Raw genomic sequence first — 19,312 nt, 5'->3', positions numbered from 1 at the left:
GTGGGTGGGCTCTTATTAGTCACGTTTTAACGAATATTGGTGTGGACCCAGGATACAATAGACTCTAAAGGTATGAAATTCAAATAGTATGTATGAGTTGTTTCAGGCGTCATAGAATTACTCTGAAAATGACCACAAAACTGATCACGATAAACAACAAGTACTACATATTTTTGGTGCAATTATTCTGGTAGCACTTTTGCTGATAATTTGTGGAGTAAAATTCTGTGACGTGTGAAACGAGTTTAATTAGTCAATTCCCCTTAAAAGGGCGATGAGAAGAAAATTATATAAAATAATAATCACATGCACCTACTTATGTACTGAAATGTCTCCACTATAGAGCCTCCCTAGTTTTTAAAATGATAACTACATCTTTATAGTGTACTGTTTCATTTCGGGTCGCCGGAGGTAAATTTCATACCTGCATAAAATTGTGCATATTTAGCGTGTGTATTTCGAAGAAGTTTTGCGCATATAAATCCGCTCTTTAGCAATGACCTTGTATCTTCTACAACATACAACCACCCCTCCCACCGCACCCCAATAACCCCATAACAATGACTATATATAGTCACTGCCCATAAGAATGAAAGTGCTAAATAGTAACTTACTAAGGTTACAATCGAATCGTTATGCAACCAATTATCCAAACAACACTGTGACTCCGTATCTTAAAGTCAACTTTATTACAGGAACCTAACTTCATTAATTTATACACCTCCTACATACTTATTTTATTCTTAGAATGTAATATAAATTAACTTATGAATAAAAAGCAGATCCTAGATTAATAATACTTTCCGTACAACAATAATCTGATTGCAGTCCCATAAATTGTCACTATATATATTACACATACATGATAAATAACAGACCAAATCTTTATAATCTTCGAGTATCAGCAGCACACCTACTATAGAGTAAAATCAATTCAATTATACTGCTGCCTCCTCCTTGCCCGTTGTTTATCAAACCGCAACTCCATCTCCTCCAAAACCTTAGGAGTATATCTAACAACCAACTTGACAGATCCATGCGCCTGCTTCAACAATTCGACCGCTTTTTCATGATTTTCTCCTTCAACAGACTGCAAAACCACATATTCACATTTGCCACGAATATTCGCGCAAACAACTTACCACACCATTCACGCTTAAAAGCTGATCACCCCGTTTGAGTCCTCCATGTCGATCTGCCACACCCCCAGGAATAATTCTTGAAATGTAAATTGGCGAGTTCTGTTCTTTGCCCCCCATCACGTTAAAACCTAGCCCTTCTTCAGTTTTAGGCAATTCGACCACACGAGGGTGCGCGTGCCCCTCGCTGGCCGCAAATGCCGCCACTGTGGCTTTAGCAGTCGCCGATGCTCTGACATCTTGCGAACCCTGAATATCAACAGTTTCATACACATGTTCGTACACCTCCCGTACTGCGTTCAGAAAGTCGCTCTGCAGGACTTTTTGTAACGCTGCGAGCTTTGTGGCAGGAACTTCGCCGCTTTTTTGAAGTTTTTCCAAAAGTTCAATGGAACGTTTGATGTCTGAATGAAAGAAAATATAAAATAAGGAGGGGATTAATTGATGGGGAAACGGGAGACTTACCCCTGTGGAGGGTCAGGGGTTCGCCGATTTGAGCCATTTTTGAGGCTTTCTAAAACTAGGGCACCCTAAACGTAACTTTGACAGCAAACTGACAGAGCAGTTGGTTGACACTGTTGACAGATTTGACAACAAATACGACGATCACACTATGACGTCATCACATCAATAACAAATTTCCCTAAGTGGAGAAATTCAAATTCAAAGTAGACAAATAATAAGTGAATAGTATTTATTACAATTCGAAAGACTGTAAGTAAAAAAAAATACATATTATTTTTTTATTCCACCTCGTGATAGTAATGGCAACATAGAAAACATATAACATATGTACAAAACAAGCTTCAGGCTTCAGCACTTTATAAATATTAAAAACCCGGCTATTGCTTTTCATTGATCTATGATAAGCTGATATTTTGTTTAATCAAATTGTACCTGAAATTAAAAATACCTACCTATATATATTATAATATTATCTATAAAACAATATGATCGCAACACGAACATGAGACAACGAAGCAACATTCATCAAAATCATACAACAAAAAACGGAAGAAACTCACTACTGAACGATGCATTTAAAACATACATGATTACAATTGTAACATACCAAAGATACGTCATATGATCCCGATATTGTCATATTATACAGAATAAATATAGATTTAGATTATATAGATTATGCTACCATACAAGATATTACAAATAATATTGGGATTTAAAAATTGCTATAAAATTAAATTCAAAAACTGTAAACACACTCAGATTGAGCATAAAGCTATAGAGTGACAAAGTTAAATGAATAAGTAATTAAAGCTCAATAAAAGATTTTATATGTATGTCTGTACAGATATTTTTAAATCTATACTAAATTCTCAATTATTAGTCAGATTTAAAAGTACAAAACGAAAAAATCGTGCAGATAAAATTTTCCGAATTCTTACAAACATTCAAAAACCGGTTGAAAATTTTATTCTCCGTTACAAAATTGCGAGAAAAACAATATTTATTAAAAACATTAATGTTTATTAAGATATTAAAATTTTCAGGAAAAACTGAGGACAAACTTTTTTTTAATGGAAAGAAACTTGGTGACGTATTGAATGATGACACTTAAACATACACTTCGGTACGTGTAATTAATAATAACGGAAGCAACTTCATTCGACTGAAAATTTTTAAATCCTTTTAAGAAAACTGAATTAAGTGGTAATGCCAGTTGCACTTAACACGAGTTGTCCATTTCTATTTTGGTGTAACCTGGACGGTTTAACCTTCTCGGGGGTCCCAACTGTCTTTTTTAAAAATGTAAAGCCTTCTCGGAGACGCCGTTTTTTTTTTTTCTTTAGAATGTGAAACCACCTCAGGGGTCCCAACTGTCTTTTTGGAAAATGTAAAACCTTCTCGGGGGCCCCAATTACATTTTTTTGTAAATTAAAACCTTCTCGGTGTTGCCAAATGTTTTTTTTCGAACCTTCTCGGAGGTCCCAATTGTCTTTTTTAAAAATGTAAAACCTTGTCGGTGGCCCCAAATGTCTTGTTTTTTAATTTGAACCTTCTCGGGACCCAACTGTCGTTTTTTAAAATATAAAACCTTCCCAGGGGGCTCAAATGTATTTTTTTTAATGTAGAACCTTCTCGGGGCTCTCGACTGTCTTTTCTAAAAATGTAAAACCTTCTCGGGGGCCCCAAATGTATTTGTTTAAGAATGTGAAACCTTCTCGAGGGTCTCAACTGTCTTTTTTAAAAATGTAAAACCTTCTCAGGGGTCCCAATTGTCTTTTAACCTTCTCGGGGCACATGTATTTTTTTTTTAATGTGGAACACTCTCGGGGCTCCCAATTGTCTTTTTTAAAAATGTAAAACCTTCTTCGGAGACGCCAAATGTTTGTTTTTTTTTTAATGTGGGACCTTCTAGGGGGTCCCAATTATCTTTTTAAAAAATGTAAAACCTTCTCGGAGACCACAAATGTATTTTTTAAAAATTAAAACCTCCTCGGTGTTGCTAAATTTTTAACCTTCTCGGGGGCCCCAAATTTATTTTTTTAAAAATGTGAAACCTTCTCGGGGGTCCCAATTGTCTTTTAAAAATGTAAAACCTTTTCGGAGACGCCAAATGTTTTTTTTTAGAATGTGAAACTTTCTCGGGGGTCCCAACTGTTTTTTAAAAACGTAAAACCTTCTCGAGGGCCCCAAATGTATTTTTTAAGGATGTAAAACCTTTTCGGGGGTCCCAATTGTTTTTCTTTAAACCTTTTCGAGGGCGCCAATTATTTTTTAAAAATGTAAAACCTTGTCGGAGAAGCCAATTTTTTTTTTTAGAATGTGAAACCTTCTCGAGGGTCCCAACTGTCTTTTTTAAAAATGTAAAACCTTCTCGAGGGCCCCACAGGTATTTTTTTAAGAATATGAAACCTTTTCGGGGGTCCCAGTTGTCCTTTTTTAAAGAAGGCGAAACCGTCTCGGGGGCCCCAAATGTCTTTTTTTTAATAATATTAAATCTTCTCGGTGCTCACAGCTGTCTTTTTTTAAAGTGAAACCTTTTTTTCTGTTACACTGTGACTAGTACCTTCTACATATATTGTTTTTACTCGATAGTGGTTATCCCGAAAAAGTAAAATTCCGCAAAATCAAATTTTATAATTATTCAGAGAAGCAGTTGTTAGACTTATTACTTCAGAAGCGAGGGAAGTTTTGTTGAAAACTTTCAACTTATTTTTTAGAATTGCTTGTACAGAATGCCTCAAAAAATGACACCTTATTTGCGACCTAGATAAAAACGGACCTTAAATTAAATTAGTTGAAATATTTTTATCTTTTGAAGCGCAGTTTATGCCCTATAGCGCAACTACGTTTAATTGTCTAAATGTCAACAAAAAAAAATCTCACAATTTGTTTCAAATAGAAATAACTCAAACCGGTGTATTTTTGAGATTAAAAACTTGAGTGAGATTTTGTCGGCTATTTTTTCCTTCACCAAACTAAAATTTAAAGCAATGTTCTGGGTAAGTGCACACATCTACACACAACTACGTCCAACTCCGAAAAGAAAATTGATGGAAAAAGTTTAAACAAAACGATTTCAGTATTTGAATTCAAATGAACAATCGAAATATGAATCCACTTTTGAAAGTACAAATTGATTTTCTAAAAAAAACGTCTAAAAAAACTAAAAATTCAACACAAACAGTACACAAGCTCGTAACCTTTTATTGCCCACATCTTACACTAAATGCCTCCATTACAATGCGCAGATCTCTAACAGTGCCTATTGTCCAACTGAGAAAACAAAAACACGTCGCCTCAACTATAGAACTTTATTACGTTTCATACTACCAACAATCAAGTTAAATAAAAAGAAAACAATAATAAAGTAACTTATCACAACTGTTTTATTGGTAAACGGCTGTTTTAAAATATACAGAATTTAAAATACAGGTCTATCAATACTTCAGCTTATAATTGCCATTTAAAAACTTTGTATAACAAAAGAGAATTCGTTTACATGGAATGTGTAGTTCCTGCGCCTAATGATCAACAGTAAAACGTCTAAAAAAAGGAATGTGTCGGCCTAAATAAATGCATAAACCACGGAATGAAAATAAATTATGAGACAATTAATAATTTAATCCGTTAATAATTCTACTATTGTTTTAGAGGATTGCTTTTAGCTCGTCGTATAACACCAGCACCAAAGCACCACCAGTACCGCGGAGGATGTTGGAGAACGCTCCTTTGAAGAAGGCCCTTCCGCCTTCGTTCTTTGCGATCTTGACCCAGCAATCCAATGTATTCTTGTACATAATATCAGCTTTAGCCCGGCCGGACTGCATCATCATGCGCCTTCTGACTGTGTCGAATGGATATGACGTGATACCAGAAACTGTTGTGACGACCTAACACATAAATCAATTAGTACTCTATAGCAACATTCTTTCACACGTGGGTGCCCAATGATGACGTCAGTAAATGGGTAGTGGTAAAACTGGAGTCATCAAAGTAGGCTCAGTTATGTAAATTCATCATTTTGGATGAAATCATTTGATTTCCTCCAAGGTCAAAAATATTATACTGCGTTTATTGGGAACAGTAGACGGCGTAATCTTATCTGATCTCTGTCAGTGTTACATATATCACTATGTACTTTGTAAGTCACAATGAAATTGTGAATTTTGAAAATTTTTACACAAAGGTCAATAAGATAACGTTATCATTATCGCATGTTCACTGAAATCGTGAATTAAGACTAGTGTGATAAGACTGGAATGTTACAACACAATTTCGTAATAGAGTTCTCTTTATTTCCATAATTGGCTGTCTATCGTGACTACTGAACACTTAATTACAGAACTGAGTCAGTTGTTCCCAATAAAGCCACAAAATATCATGGTGCAAATTGAGGAACTTTTAGGTTAATTTAGGTTAATACCTTTCGGGGCTGGATTCTCAGGGGAACAAGGTTTAGGGATCAGGTCAATGACTGATTTGATCGATTCTAGTCATCTTAGTTGATTGTCAAACCACTTTTCACACCTAAAAAACGGGGTAAACGTATGGAAGAATACCTACCACTCAAAAAAGGATACCAAGGAAAGGTACAATAACTCTTCGCAAAGAGACAGGAAATGCACCATAACAGCTTACATTACACAATTACAAACCCCTCAACTCTTACCTGTGCGATGGCGAACGAAATGAGGAAGGGCGTATTCTTGGGATCGGGCAACATTCCCTTGGCAGTATCGAAGAACCCGAAGTACGAGGCACGGTAGATGATAATACCTTGTACCGAGACGAAGAAACCTCTGTATAAACCGACTGGTCCGTCAGATTTTACTGTTTTTTTTATACAGTCCAAGAGACCGGTGTACTGTCTCTCGCCCTTTCCTTTTCCAACATCGGCGCCCAAACTGTTAAACAAGAAAGTAAGTACCGAAGATTTTTCTCCTCACGAACTACCTCACCGAGTACGAGCATAATCTAGAGGGTACACAAAGCACAAAGATGTGGCACCGGCAGCGCCACCTGACGCCAGGTTACCGGCGAAGTACCTCCAGAATTGGGTGTTCTTGTCGACACCACCGAGGAACATCTGTTTGTAGACATCTTTGAAGGCGAAGTTCAACGCCTGAGTGGGGAAATAACGGATGACGTTGGCGAGGTTACCACGCCAGAAACTGAAGAAACCCTGTTCCTTGGGGATACGGACCAGACAGTCGATGATACCTGTGTTGGAGAAAAGCGAATGTTTATTTTTATGAGACTATTTGCTGTTTTTATTAGATAATCAATAGGTGTCCCCGAAGAGAAGCTAATTCATGACTCGAAATATTTAGTTCTTAAATTAGAGATATTATTATTAAAGAGTGAGAGAGAGAGAGACTGTGTATTGATCACTTGCTTAAGAATTAATGGCATTTCTAGAATATTCTGAAGTACTTCAAGACCACGAATGGCCAAATGAAAGAAAAAAAAAATAACTTTTATTAAACCAGTTCCTTTAAATAGAAAAGCTAAAAAAAAAAATAAACTTAAAATTATGTTCCGACGTTAAATGAAGTAGTCAACACAATTTTGCCTGAGGGCACAGACAGGTACAATACCTAAACAAATTGTTTGTTATTCTTTTTGGCATAATTTGCATAACTTAATGACTTCTTAGAAGCATGTGACCACTTAGAATGCATCACGATCTCCCAAACTTCATGTAGTGTTCAATTCACGTGAAATTGCCAGCACATCGCAGTCGCCATAAACAATACAAGTTACTTATTCAAAAATTATTCTGTAGAAAATCTCGAAATTAATAATGAAGATTATTTTCAAGAACAAAGATTTTAAACAAATTCTGGAAGATGCGTTACCAATAACAGAAATGAAGAACTAATAATACTGCTACGAAATCTTTCGTATAAAATGCACCACTTATGGAATTTATTGAATGCACTTTCGCGTGACTTTTATTTATCAAGTTCGGGCATATATCACCATATACTAATAAACCTAAGCGAGACTGACGCACTTTGTACCTACTAAATTTATAAATTATCAACACAGACGACTCTTAAGTTACCGATCACGAGAAAAGCTGACGACTAAACAATAATAGCATAATTTGCAAAAATTGGATTAAAAAAAATTATATGGGCGATTAGTTTTACGTGGAACGTAAATCGTATCCGAAAATTAAAATCCCGTTTGCCGCCTTGTTGAAATGATGGGACTAAAACACATCACCTGTCCCTGTCACAAATTTCAACAAGTCTTAAAAGTGTGAGAGTTTGTTTGCAGCACAAGAATACCTGACTGAATGCTACTAAAGCATGTGATACTCCCACAATATTCTTATTCATGTTATTTTCATCATGCAGTAAATTGTTTGCTGAAATAAGGAAGCAGTATTTTTTTAAAAATTGAGTGACAGACTTTCCAAAGCCAACTTGATGTATATTTTTATAATTATCATGAGAACACCCTATGACAGGAAATTTTTAGGAACTCAAAACCGCTTTATATTGAGTAGGGTTGGATTGATTTAAATTACACGTTTTAAGTCAAGTGATTAAAAAAAATCGCTAATTTAAATAATGTATCTCTTTTTCTTTTCTTTTCAAATTACAAAAATATAGCGCATATTATGGCCTTTTAAATGCAGTTTAAATCAAAATAAATTGAATACCAACTAGAATGAAATATTTCCAACAAAATAAAACGCCAGTTTAAACAGATTTTTATCTCAAGAACATGTAAAAGAATGAATGAATTTTCGAGTAAACATTTTAAACTTAAATAACACTATAATTATTAATTACCGACATAACAATAAAAAACACAATAAAAACAGCCATGAATCGTTTATATTACTCTGTGACAGAATTTTCGTCAATTTCGTCAAATTACTAAAATAGTCATATTGATTTATTTTTGCACCCAAAATAGTCATAATAAATATAATAAAATCGAGGGGAATTCATAAATCCCAACTTCAGGATTACGATATTTTATAAAATTTAAACAGCAAAATTTTGGGTACCGTTTTATCTTTTACAGTCTACACGATATTCCTAAAATACAAATGAAACTTAATGACAGTCCAATAGTTCCAGAAATTATATCTCTAATAAGAAGACCTATTTTTTCATGCTCTGGGAGTCGTAAAACGGCAAGAAAACAAAAGCTCACGCGCTCGAGAACACTCTAAAGCACGGACACAAATTTTTAGGAACTCGCACAAAATTCGTGTTTGAATTTAGTTCATGAGATGCGTTTAAAAAAAAATACTGACCACTTTGAAAAAAAAATTATTTTTTTCATTTCATTTTTTTGCACTTATGATGGCAGTTTCGGTTTAATACGAATCAATAAATCAAAAAAACACAAAAAATATTTACTCCGATTTAGTGCTAAAACACAACTTAATTTTATTCTTCAAACCCTAATGACCAGTGGAATTTTGACAGTATCAAATTAAGCACAAAGTAATTTTTAGTTGGCGACGATTGGTAACAGCCAAGTTCACCACCAGAATCGATACAAAGACACGGTTGCTAAGCAACTTGTCAAAAATTTATGAGTTCAGTTCTTTGACGAATAAATTACGTTGAAGGTTCCAAAACCTTCCGACATGTCAGTGTCATTATGAATTAGAAACAAGTGGCACGAAATTCTGGCCCCAATTTCCAAAATTAAATTGTATATTATTACGTTAACTAGAAGATTTTTGATTCTCGTATGAATATTATTATTCAGATATTAAGCACAAAAGAACACGAGTAAATACCAAAGTTGTGAAGATCAAATTTGGTCGTTTTTAAGAACATCTTTTTGAACAAAATGTGCTGAAAATGCAAAACTGTAGCTTTGTAAGTGGATTTATAAATGAGAAAACACTAGTGAGACGTTATTCTGAGTCATACAGCACGAAATTTGATAGGTTATCTGTGACGAGAACCAGATAACATTGCGGGATTTCCTTACTTTACGATTAAGCTCGAATTACAAATGTACTCATTTATGATATGTTCAACAGAAATAACAGTCTGGTTTAACCTAGTAACAAAAGAATTATGATGATATAGAAGTATTCGCTTGCATGTTTAGTTATATACTAACAAATGTTTCGTTCAAAGTTCATCTAAAATCAAGCACTATAGAATTCAACAGAGGAATTTTAATTTGTCTTTGAACTAATGACACGTAGACTGTCATTACGTAACAAATATAAAACATTTGTTTTTGACTACAGAATGTTTCATGGGCGTATCAACTCGCAAAATTTATCTTGATTTAATGGGAAAAAATGATACGTTACTGGCATCGGATTATTGATACTTTGACAACCTTATACAAAATTATTTTAAATTATAAACATTATTTTTAGTTTAGTGTTACCCTGCAATATATTATACAGTAGTCAAAAGTTATCAGATGATTTAAACTTGAAAACTCGATAGATTACGTTAATTTATTAGCTGTAAAGTATTATGACATGGATGACGATTTCTACTGTACAATTCAAGGTTATGTAATGGCACGTTTCAGCCGTACGTTCTAAATCAACAAAACACTATTGTATTTTTCTAAAAACTACTTATAATTAAAATTACGGTGGACAGTGTGGCACTACCAGTAAAAATCCCTAAAACTCAACCCCTCTCTCTCCCTCTTCTACACAGTCATATGGCAGCTCTCCCCTTTTAGTTACTATGGTGCTTTTCGACACAAAGAAAAACCCTAAACGACACCCCAAACCGAAATTTTTTAGCGTCCTTTCCTTTCATTCATTCCTGACGCAGAGAACTACTACTTCCAACAAACCATTGAGGTCAGATAATGACGTCACTGCGATTACCACGTGTTAAGTACGGTCCTGCCAAATCGCTGACCCACGCTATAATCGCCAAAAATCCCCTACACCCACTGAACCCACCGCGCCACGACCCCCAATTTCCCCGAATTTCGGTTCGTCGGCGCCACCACTCAATGGAAAACCACAAATCCTCGTTACGTAACCGCCACCGTACCTTCTCTTGCCTACCTCGCCGCCGCCGGTTCGAGGCGAGGTCGCAAGTGGGTTATCGATCGGCGGCGGCGGCGGCACGCGTTTGACCCCCAATTCGAATCAAAAACCCTGCGATTTCCAATTAATAAAAATGGACGCCGCACTTACCTTTATACTGTTTGTCGGCGGCGATCTGCTTGCTGGCGGCCTGCACTTGCAGAAGCAACTTCACACGTTCGATGGGGGCCACAGCCGTCTTGGAGATAGCTGCTGAGATTCCTCCAGCAAGGAAATCTTTAGTGAAACTCATCGGGTCGGTCGGCATCTTGAATTTTTACGCTCGTACACGTTAACACCGTGTGGTTTCTCGCGAACGAAAGAGGCAGTTTTGACAGTACGTCCCCTGATATCCGGCGAAGGCGATGCGATGACGTCAAAGTCACGCTCGGCCAATGGGACGGCGCTGCAGGGGCGACATCTGCCACGAGTTGCACGTGATTTTCACGCGGGAAGGTTTGAATGGGAAGAGAGTTACGTAATGGAAGGGAATTGGTTGGGTAAATAAGGGTTTGACGTGTTAATTTTTATGTAATTGGTGCAAAAACGAAGTTGAGATGACTTAATAACGAAACTGTGCGAGTATGACGACCTCGTGACCTGGTATGAAAGGTCAGCTTTTGGCCTTTAATTCATTGATATGGATTTTTATCGGTTATTAGTACGTTTCAAGTTGCATTGCAGTAGGATAGAAGGTGTCTCGTCACATGATTGAGATATTTTATTTTTATTTTACCTTTTATGGTAAAGTCAAAGGTTATCGGTTACGGTTAGGAAATGAGTGAAAATTTGACCATGCACAAGTCGCTGACCTTTTTATTTTATTAATCACTTGCTTATTGTTTCTATGGTACTATTATACCATACTTTAAGTTTATTATATTGTAAAAACAGGGCATTATTCTTTTATGTCTATTTCTGTGATTCTAGTAAGTAGGGGATAGTAGAACATAATGAATTAACAAATCCACCGTACCCAAGTGTGGTCGAATTTTTATATTCCACTTGCAAAGTGTCTGTCTAAATAAAAAAAAAATGGAACCGACATTCTAAAAATAATCTATTGAAATTCCGTGAAGTTAAGCATCTGTTATGTACGAAACCAATAAATTCCATAGGAAGTACACGTTTTTTTTTATTCAACTTAAATACGAAGACTATTAAGAAATATCTCCTTGTTAAAAATTATTTCAGAATATAATCTATACTACTGCCCGTGGCCGATGGCTAACCTAACAATTTTCAATAATAACCCAATTTCTTTGCTGTTGTTGAAAATTTTCATAATAAAAAGCATTTTTTTTTTATAAATGGATTCAAATAACAATCGTGCATAGATTAACAATATTTCGTTATATTAGTGCTAAAAAATGTTACATACACATGTCGCAGAATAGATTTGAGATTAGAAGAGAAATGTGTTTTTAAATATTATGATAATTTAAGAAGTATGTACTTTGATATGCATTGAAATTCACCTTTTCATAAATGACGTCTCACTCCTCAACTGTATTTCTCGTGACGTCACAGATGCATTCAATGCGCAATGGATGCATCCACGATGAAATGATACATCACAGCATCATCACAGCTAAAGTTCAACAACGATTATATAGTGCGAATGTTGCCCAAATAGATGATTAACTTTGATATATTCTTATGATGATTAATCGTAGTATATTGTAATAAACCCGTTATCATCTACACATTGGTACTTAAATTTAAGTTTTTATCGTATTAATTCGGGTCCAAGGGGTGAATTGCGCAACAACTATTCCGATGAAAAGGAGATCCAGGTAACGTTAGAACACAATAATATAGTAAAAATTGGTCGAAGGTTACTTCGATAGGACTTCCCTCGCAGCTGAAGTACAGTCGAACAAATCCCGCTTTTTTGAAAAACTATAAAATACCAGTAGTAACAATGTAAGAAACTAAATGATAGCCTATACATGAGTTTTGACATCCCATAATTTTTTTTTGTGTGTGTCTACGACCTAGAAGTTGAAAATTCGAAAAATCTGGAAACTCGGAAAATCTAAAAATTTTAATATCAAACAAATTCAATAATCGAAATACCAAATAACTGAAAAACGGAAAATCGAAAAATTGGAAAATCTGATGATTGAAAATTGATTCATTAAAAACTGAACAATTTAAAAATCGAAAAAATGTAAAAATATAAAACAGAAAAGTTAAAAAATTGCAAAATTACAAAACTGAAAAATTGGGTAATTGTAAAATCGAAAAATTATTAAACTGTAAATCTGAAAATTGCAAAAATATAAAATTGAAAATCGAATAACTTTAAAATCAAAAAATTGAAAAATCAGATAAAAAAAATAGAAAAATTACAAAATTTTAAAATCGAAAATGTGAGAAATTATTAAATTGAGAAGAAATGGAACAATTACTTGAAAACCGAAAAATTGACAAATTAGAAAATGTGTATTTTATTAAAGAACCATTCACTATTGACACATGATGTATAAATTAGCAAAAAAAGAAGACAAATAAACGTAGAATTAAATTTGATTCAACAAAATAACAGACGTCTTAAGAGTTAATGGAATTGTTTTCGCGTGAAAATGTTTAAATTGCCAAACTTATAATCAAATAATGAAAACACTGTTTACAACAACAACCTCCTTTATTGTTTTTTTTTAAGAAAATATCGTACTTGGTCTGTTTCTGTTATTTTGTTAAATTAAATTTAATTCTGCGTTTATTTGTCTTGGTTTTTTTTTTGCTAATTTGTACATCATGTGTCAATAGTGAATGGTTCTTTAATAAAATAATGTTCACTAGTGAATTAATAATTTTTAAAGTGGTTTTGCGAAATTTTTCAGGGTGGCCGGTTTTTTTACTTGAAAAATCAAAAATTTGGAAAACGGAAAATAGAAATATGTATTAAAAATAAATAAATTAGAAGATCGAAACAATGAAATTCGGATCATTAAAAAATCGAAAATTGAAAAAATCGCCGGGTACCTTTAAAAAAGAAAAATGGTAAAATAACTAAACTAGAAAATCGAAAACTTGAACAACTAAAATTGAAATATTGAACAATTGGAAATAAAAATTGAAAATTTGTAAAATTACGAAATTGAAAAATTGGATAATTGTAAAATAGAAAAATTATTAAACTGTAAAAATTAAAAATTACGAAATTATAAAATTGAAAAATCGAATAATTTTAATATCGAAAAATTGCAAAATCGTAAAACTGAAACATTAATTTTAAATTTAAGCAAATGAAAAATTTTAAAATTCAAATATCAAACAAACGAAAAATTGAGAAGTTGGAAAATCTCATAATTGGAAATTGATTAATTAAAAACTAAACAATTGAGAAATCGAAAAAATGTAAAAATGTAAAAGAGAAAAGTCAAAAAATTGCAAAATTACAAAATTACAAAATTGGGTAATTATAAAATCAAAACATTATTATACTGTAAATTTGAAAAATTGGAACAATATAAAATTGAAAATCGAATAATTTTAAAATCGAAAAATTGAAAAATCAGATAAAACAATAGAAAAATTGCGAAATTTAAAAAGCGAAAATTTGCGAAATTATTAAAATGAGCAGAAATCGAACAATTACTTAAAAATCGAAAAATTGAGAAATTGGGAAATATGATAGGAACTGAAAAATCAAAAACTGAAAAACTGATTCATAAAAATTGGACAAGTGAGAAATGGAAAAATTGCAAAAATATAAAACTGCAAAATCAAAAATTTGGAAAATTGAAAATCGAAATATGTATTAAAACTCAAAAAAATAGAAGATCCAAACAATGAAATTCGGATAATTAAAAAATCAAAAATTGATTGGATACCTTTAAAAAAGAAAAAGGTAAAATAACTAAATTAAAAAATCTAAAACTTGAAGAACTAAAATTGAAATATTGAACAATCGTAAATAAAAAATTGAAAATTTGTAAAATTACAAAATTGAAAAATTGGATAATTGTAAAATAGAAAAATTATTAAACTGTAATAATAAAAAATTACGAAATTATATAATTGAAAAATCGAATAACTTTAAAATCGTAAAACTGAAACATTAATTTTAAAAATTAAGCAAATGAACAATCAGATGAATGTACAATCAAATATTGAAAATTTAAAAATTCTGAAATCGAAAAAATTTAAAATTCAAATATCAAACAAACGAAAAATTGAGAAATTGGAAAATTTGATAATTGAAAACTGATTCATTAAAAACTAAACAATTGAGAAATCTAAAAAATGTAAAAATATAAAACAGGCTGTGGTACGGATCTGTGCTGTCTTGAAGCGGTGTCTAAAATCACATACATCAATAAAAGAAAAAAAAACTCATCAGATATATTTAAAGTAAGCAATAAAGCAAATATTTTTCTTTTTTCATACATTTAAAAAGTGGTAGGTCGTTCATCAGAAAAAGTTTTCTAGTTTCAGAGTTTATTACACCACAATCCGACAAGTTATACGGTTTTTTTTACGTTTTAATTGTGTTTAAACATTACCACCCTGTATATTTTAATTGATATCTACGTCTTCATGATTTTTAAATATCTTCAATGAAATTAAAAATTATTTGTGATTACTTTACACTAAACAAAACTTTGTTAATTTTACTTGGTCTGTTTTTTCGTCCATTGAACATCGTTTTCAAAAACAGGTAGGGGGAGACAGTAAAACTTCAGTTATTCTATACATACTTTTCCCCATATTTGTCTATGAATTTTAGTTATGTACAATTTCTCTACACCTTATATACATATATATAATTCACATACAATAAACTTAATTGAGATTCTTTAATGACGTATGTGCTAGACACTAACAAAATAATCAACATAAATTAAGAGTTTTCATATTAAAAAAAAACATTTCCATCAACAACTCACAATATAATCCTTTAATCTACAACTCTGATGTCACTACTTTGTAAATAATCTACGACAACATAAAAAATAAGCTCTTATAGAGCCCAAATAATTTACTATCTTGCAATCACAAAAATATCAATTACACTTTTACATACTTTAGTTCAACATGGTATGTCTATCATAAATATTACGCCTCTGTTCCTTTACTTGTTTCTTCCACTTATCCTGTTGATGTCCCACTCGATTCAATACATTTCCTCGAAGACTCATATTATGATACATAGGACCAGCCGTACTGGCCTCATCCTGCAAACAACTGTCATAATTTTCCTCCAACATAAACATAGATACGAACATCTTCATTAGTATGTTCCTGGTAGCTGCCTTTGATTCTTTTGTTGAGCAGTGGATCGAGAATTATTAAAAAGGCCATGTAAATAACCAGTATGGAGATCACCCAAATGACAATAATAACAACCACTTTAATAATGCCTGTGTTTCTGTTTTCGTGCTTACATTCACAACGTGGACAAAATTCTTGTTCTTTGCCTTGCAGCTCCCTGCCTATTCTTGGGAGGATGACGCCATCACAATTACTGTAAAAATGATTGTTTATTTAGGGTTTTGATAATTGTAGTGTGTTTACCATTGTTTAGGTGGAACATTAGTGATGTACATGATTCTAGCCATGTGGGAAGTTTCTGTGCTGTTGGTCACTGAGGAGATGCTCGGACAAATACATTTGCATCTTTTGTCGTCGTAGGACTGCGCCTGAAAGGCAAATCGTCGTTTTTATTTCAATTTAGATTTTTATCAATATGAGGTGGTAATTACCTGTGTAAGTGCAAACAGTGCACATGATATTGCTATGAATGTTATAATTTCCCTCATCTTTAAAATTCTACATGTAATTCTGGATAATTAGAATTGGAAGTCCTAGAAAGTAGTTTCGTGAGTCTCGAAAACCAACTTTTTCTTTTTGCTCTGGTTATCACAACATGTCAAAGTTGTCACTTGTCAGTTTTTTGTGACATATCAGCTGTCTGGTCGATCAAGCATTTTTTAGCGCACTACCCGTTATGTTCCATGATGTTACCACATATTACAAAATCGTTAAACATAGGGAACCATGTGTAACTTAATGTCTTGTTGGTAGTTTGATACCTTGTTCAGGGAAATTGTGGGTAGTAAAACAGGCTTGTGTGGTTGATACGTCAATTGTTGTTTTGGTCTGGTGTACGGTGTACGTGTAACCACGCTGTATGCATTAACATTATCTAGTTTATGTTTATTTTGGTTTGGTAGTTTTTCAAATTTTGTTCGCTTGTCAATTTTTAGAACAGACATTTTTTTGTAGACGTCACGTTGCCTATACCAAACATCCACCCATCGACCGAGTTGTTCGTTAAAAAACTGCTTGAATTTAGCCTTATCAAAACAAATACAGATTTCAGAGAACTTTTTATCTGAATTTCCCCTGTATGTACAAATAGCCAACAAATAGAGATTTGATTACCTTACTTAAACAACTTTAAGGTAGTTGTTGCAGTGACAATTCTCTTAATTAATATAACACGTGTCCCTGTCATGGCAAGCGGCGACGAAAGGAAAGTAGCCCTTTTAACTGGAATTACTGGTCAGGTATGTCGATATTCCCGTCACAAGTGTCTAATTATATTCGCTATAAGTCTACATATTCCTTAATTCACCTATTTACAAATTTTACTCAGTCCGGCTCATTTTTGTTTGTGTCAATTGTCGGCATATCAGGAATCTACTTTATCGACAGTTGCGCTAAAATTCAAATTTAAATTTCAGGATGGATCCTACTTGGCCGAATTATTGTTAAACAAAGGCTACGAAGTACATGGGATAATAAGAAGGTCAAGTTCCTTCAACACAGGCAGAATTGAACACCTTCATGCCGATCCATACGCACATAAAGGCGGAAAAATGCATTTACACTATGGTGATATGACCGATTCCAGTTCTCTCGTTAAATTAATCACCAAAATAAGACCAGTCGAAATTTACAATTTAGCAGCTCAAAGTCACGTCAAAGTGTCGTTTGATTTAAGCGAATATACCGCAGAGGTAGACGCTGTGGGTACTTTACGGTTATTGGATGCCATTCGAACTTGTGGCTTGGAAAAAGAAGTGAAATTTTACCAGGCTTCTACGTCGGAATTATATGGTAAAGTGGCTGAGATTCCACAAACTGAGAAAACGCCTTTTTACCCTAGATCTCCATATGGTAAGAATTAGGTACATTCTGCAATCTAGTCACTTATTTTAATTTAAATCTAGCTTGTGCCAAACTTTATGCATACTGGATCGTGGTAAATTACCGCGAAGCTTACAACATGTTTGCTTGCAACGGTATTCTGTTCAACCATGAGAGCCCTCGAAGAGGTGAAACTTTCGTAACGCGAAAAATAACGCGAGAAGTCGCGAAAATACATTTAGGATTGTCTCAGTACGTGGAGCTAGGTAATTTGGATTCGAAAAGAGATTGGGGGCATGCCAAAGACTACGTGGAAGCTATGTGGCTAATGCTGCAACAGCCAGAACCCGATGATTATGTTATAGCCTCTGGAGAAACTCACAGCGTTCGCGAATTTGTGGAAGCAGCATTTAGGCACGTAGGCAAAGAAATAGTGTGGGAGGGCTCGGGTCAGGAGGAGGTTGGTAAAGAGAAAGATACTGGCGCTGTTCGCGTTAAAATAAATCCGAGGTACTTCCGACCTACGGAAGTGGTAAGTTAGTTGAAAGATTGACAGGATTTGAAGTAATTTAGTGCTTGTAGGACCTACTTTTGGGCGATTCTTCCAAAGCTAAAAAGAAATTTAACTGGATTCCGAAAGTGTCTTTTCATGAACTCGTGAAGGATATGATGGAGGCTGATATACAGCTCATGAAGAAGAATCCGTTAGCGTAGTGTTTTATTATTTTAAAGTATAGATGGGCATTCCTGTAATATTTATATATATTTTTTATTTTGCACTAGTCTTTTTTAAAGTGTCATTTTAAAATCGTAGTGTGCTATTTTGTGTTTTGTATGACGTGAAACTGTGAAACAAACACTTATTGAATTATTTCTGTTTCTTTTGTATTGTACAAAAATATTCGTTTGAATGTTATGACTTCCATATAATTTTATAAGACTAAAAGATTTGTCATATTGTTGATACACAGCGCAAATATTGCAATTAAATATTTTTTGAAAATGATTCGTTAATTTAATCAACCTGAAAAACGTGCTATTCAAGAGTGGTTCCCTATGAAAACAGCAGTGAGATGTAATAAGTAATAATACTATTCTAATAATATGTATAATATAAAGGTTGAATTGATGGAAGTGGAGGATACGAAAAATGAAGCAAAAGGACGCCATGATGGTAAGTTTTATTTTAGCGGTAAACATAATTTATTTGTAAGAACCTGATGTTAATTTATTTGAAAGTATGTATTTACATAATATTCCTAATATAAATACAAGATTTGACAACAATCAATCGGCCCAGTACTTTCGGAGATCATCTGTCTAATAAAAATCAGGATGGCAGACAGACGGGAATGGGAGACCAATTTTTTCGTACTCTAGGGGTCATGAAAAGTCGAGAAAACGTAAAAGTAGGGAGTCGACTGATGAACTCGATTACAATACTTCCTTGGCTTACGCTCGGGAAATAGAAATGTTACTCGTGTAGCCGATAAACGACCGTCCAGAAATGTTGCACCAGTTAGAATAAAGATTGGAAGATTTCACCCAA

General features: G+C 33.6%; 4 protein-coding genes across 4 annotated transcripts; 1 reads left to right on the top strand and 3 right to left on the bottom strand.

Annotated features, from left to right (window-relative positions):
• Positions 1-666: 666 nt before the first annotated feature.
• On the bottom strand, positions 667-1,725 carry LOC135128408 (protein lin-7 homolog C). The gene is made up of 3 exons (XM_064055314.1): positions 1,605-1,725; positions 1,143-1,543; positions 667-1,090 (listed from the first exon to the last, which is right to left on the bottom strand). The coding sequence occupies exons 1-3, from the start codon at positions 1,639-1,641 to the stop codon at positions 935-937; spliced, it is 594 nt and encodes a 197-aa protein (XP_063911384.1). The 5' UTR covers positions 1,642-1,725; the 3' UTR covers positions 667-934.
• A 3,250-nt stretch (positions 1,726-4,975) lies between these two features.
• LOC135127940 (ADP,ATP carrier protein 1) lies at positions 4,976-10,993 on the bottom strand. Its single transcript, XM_064054653.1, has 4 exons — positions 10,771-10,993; positions 6,566-6,827; positions 6,277-6,511; positions 4,976-5,497 (listed from the first exon to the last, which is right to left on the bottom strand). The coding sequence occupies exons 1-4, from the start codon at positions 10,925-10,927 to the stop codon at positions 5,255-5,257; spliced, it is 897 nt and encodes a 298-aa protein (XP_063910723.1). The 5' UTR covers positions 10,928-10,993; the 3' UTR covers positions 4,976-5,254.
• A 4,546-nt stretch (positions 10,994-15,539) lies between these two features.
• Positions 15,540-16,577, bottom strand: LOC135127939 (uncharacterized protein CG1161). Its single transcript, XM_064054651.1, has 4 exons — positions 16,374-16,577; positions 16,186-16,310; positions 15,895-16,135; positions 15,540-15,845 (listed from the first exon to the last, which is right to left on the bottom strand). Exons 1-4 carry the CDS (start codon positions 16,428-16,430, stop codon positions 15,696-15,698), a joined length of 573 nt encoding a protein of 190 aa, XP_063910721.1. The 5' UTR covers positions 16,431-16,577; the 3' UTR covers positions 15,540-15,695.
• Positions 16,578-16,949: 372 nt separating this feature from the next.
• On the top strand, positions 16,950-18,769 carry LOC135127938 (GDP-mannose 4,6 dehydratase). The gene is made up of 4 exons (XM_064054650.1): positions 16,950-17,180; positions 17,358-17,793; positions 17,847-18,295; positions 18,346-18,769. Exons 1-4 carry the CDS (start codon positions 17,127-17,129, stop codon positions 18,475-18,477), a joined length of 1,071 nt encoding a protein of 356 aa, XP_063910720.1. The 5' UTR covers positions 16,950-17,126; the 3' UTR covers positions 18,478-18,769.
• Positions 18,770-19,312: the final 543 nt, after the last annotated feature.

The sequence above is a fragment of the Zophobas morio genome, unplaced genomic scaffold (genome assembly GCF_036711695.1).
Source record: "Zophobas morio isolate AGI-343-1 ecotype UQ-CSIRO unplaced genomic scaffold, CSIRO_AGI_Zmor_V1 ptg000012l, whole genome shotgun sequence".
Classification (NCBI taxonomy): domain Eukaryota; kingdom Metazoa; phylum Arthropoda; class Insecta; order Coleoptera; family Tenebrionidae; genus Zophobas; species Zophobas morio.
Note: the sequence above shows the minus strand (reverse complement) of the source record. Positions and strands in the feature narration are given on the sequence as shown.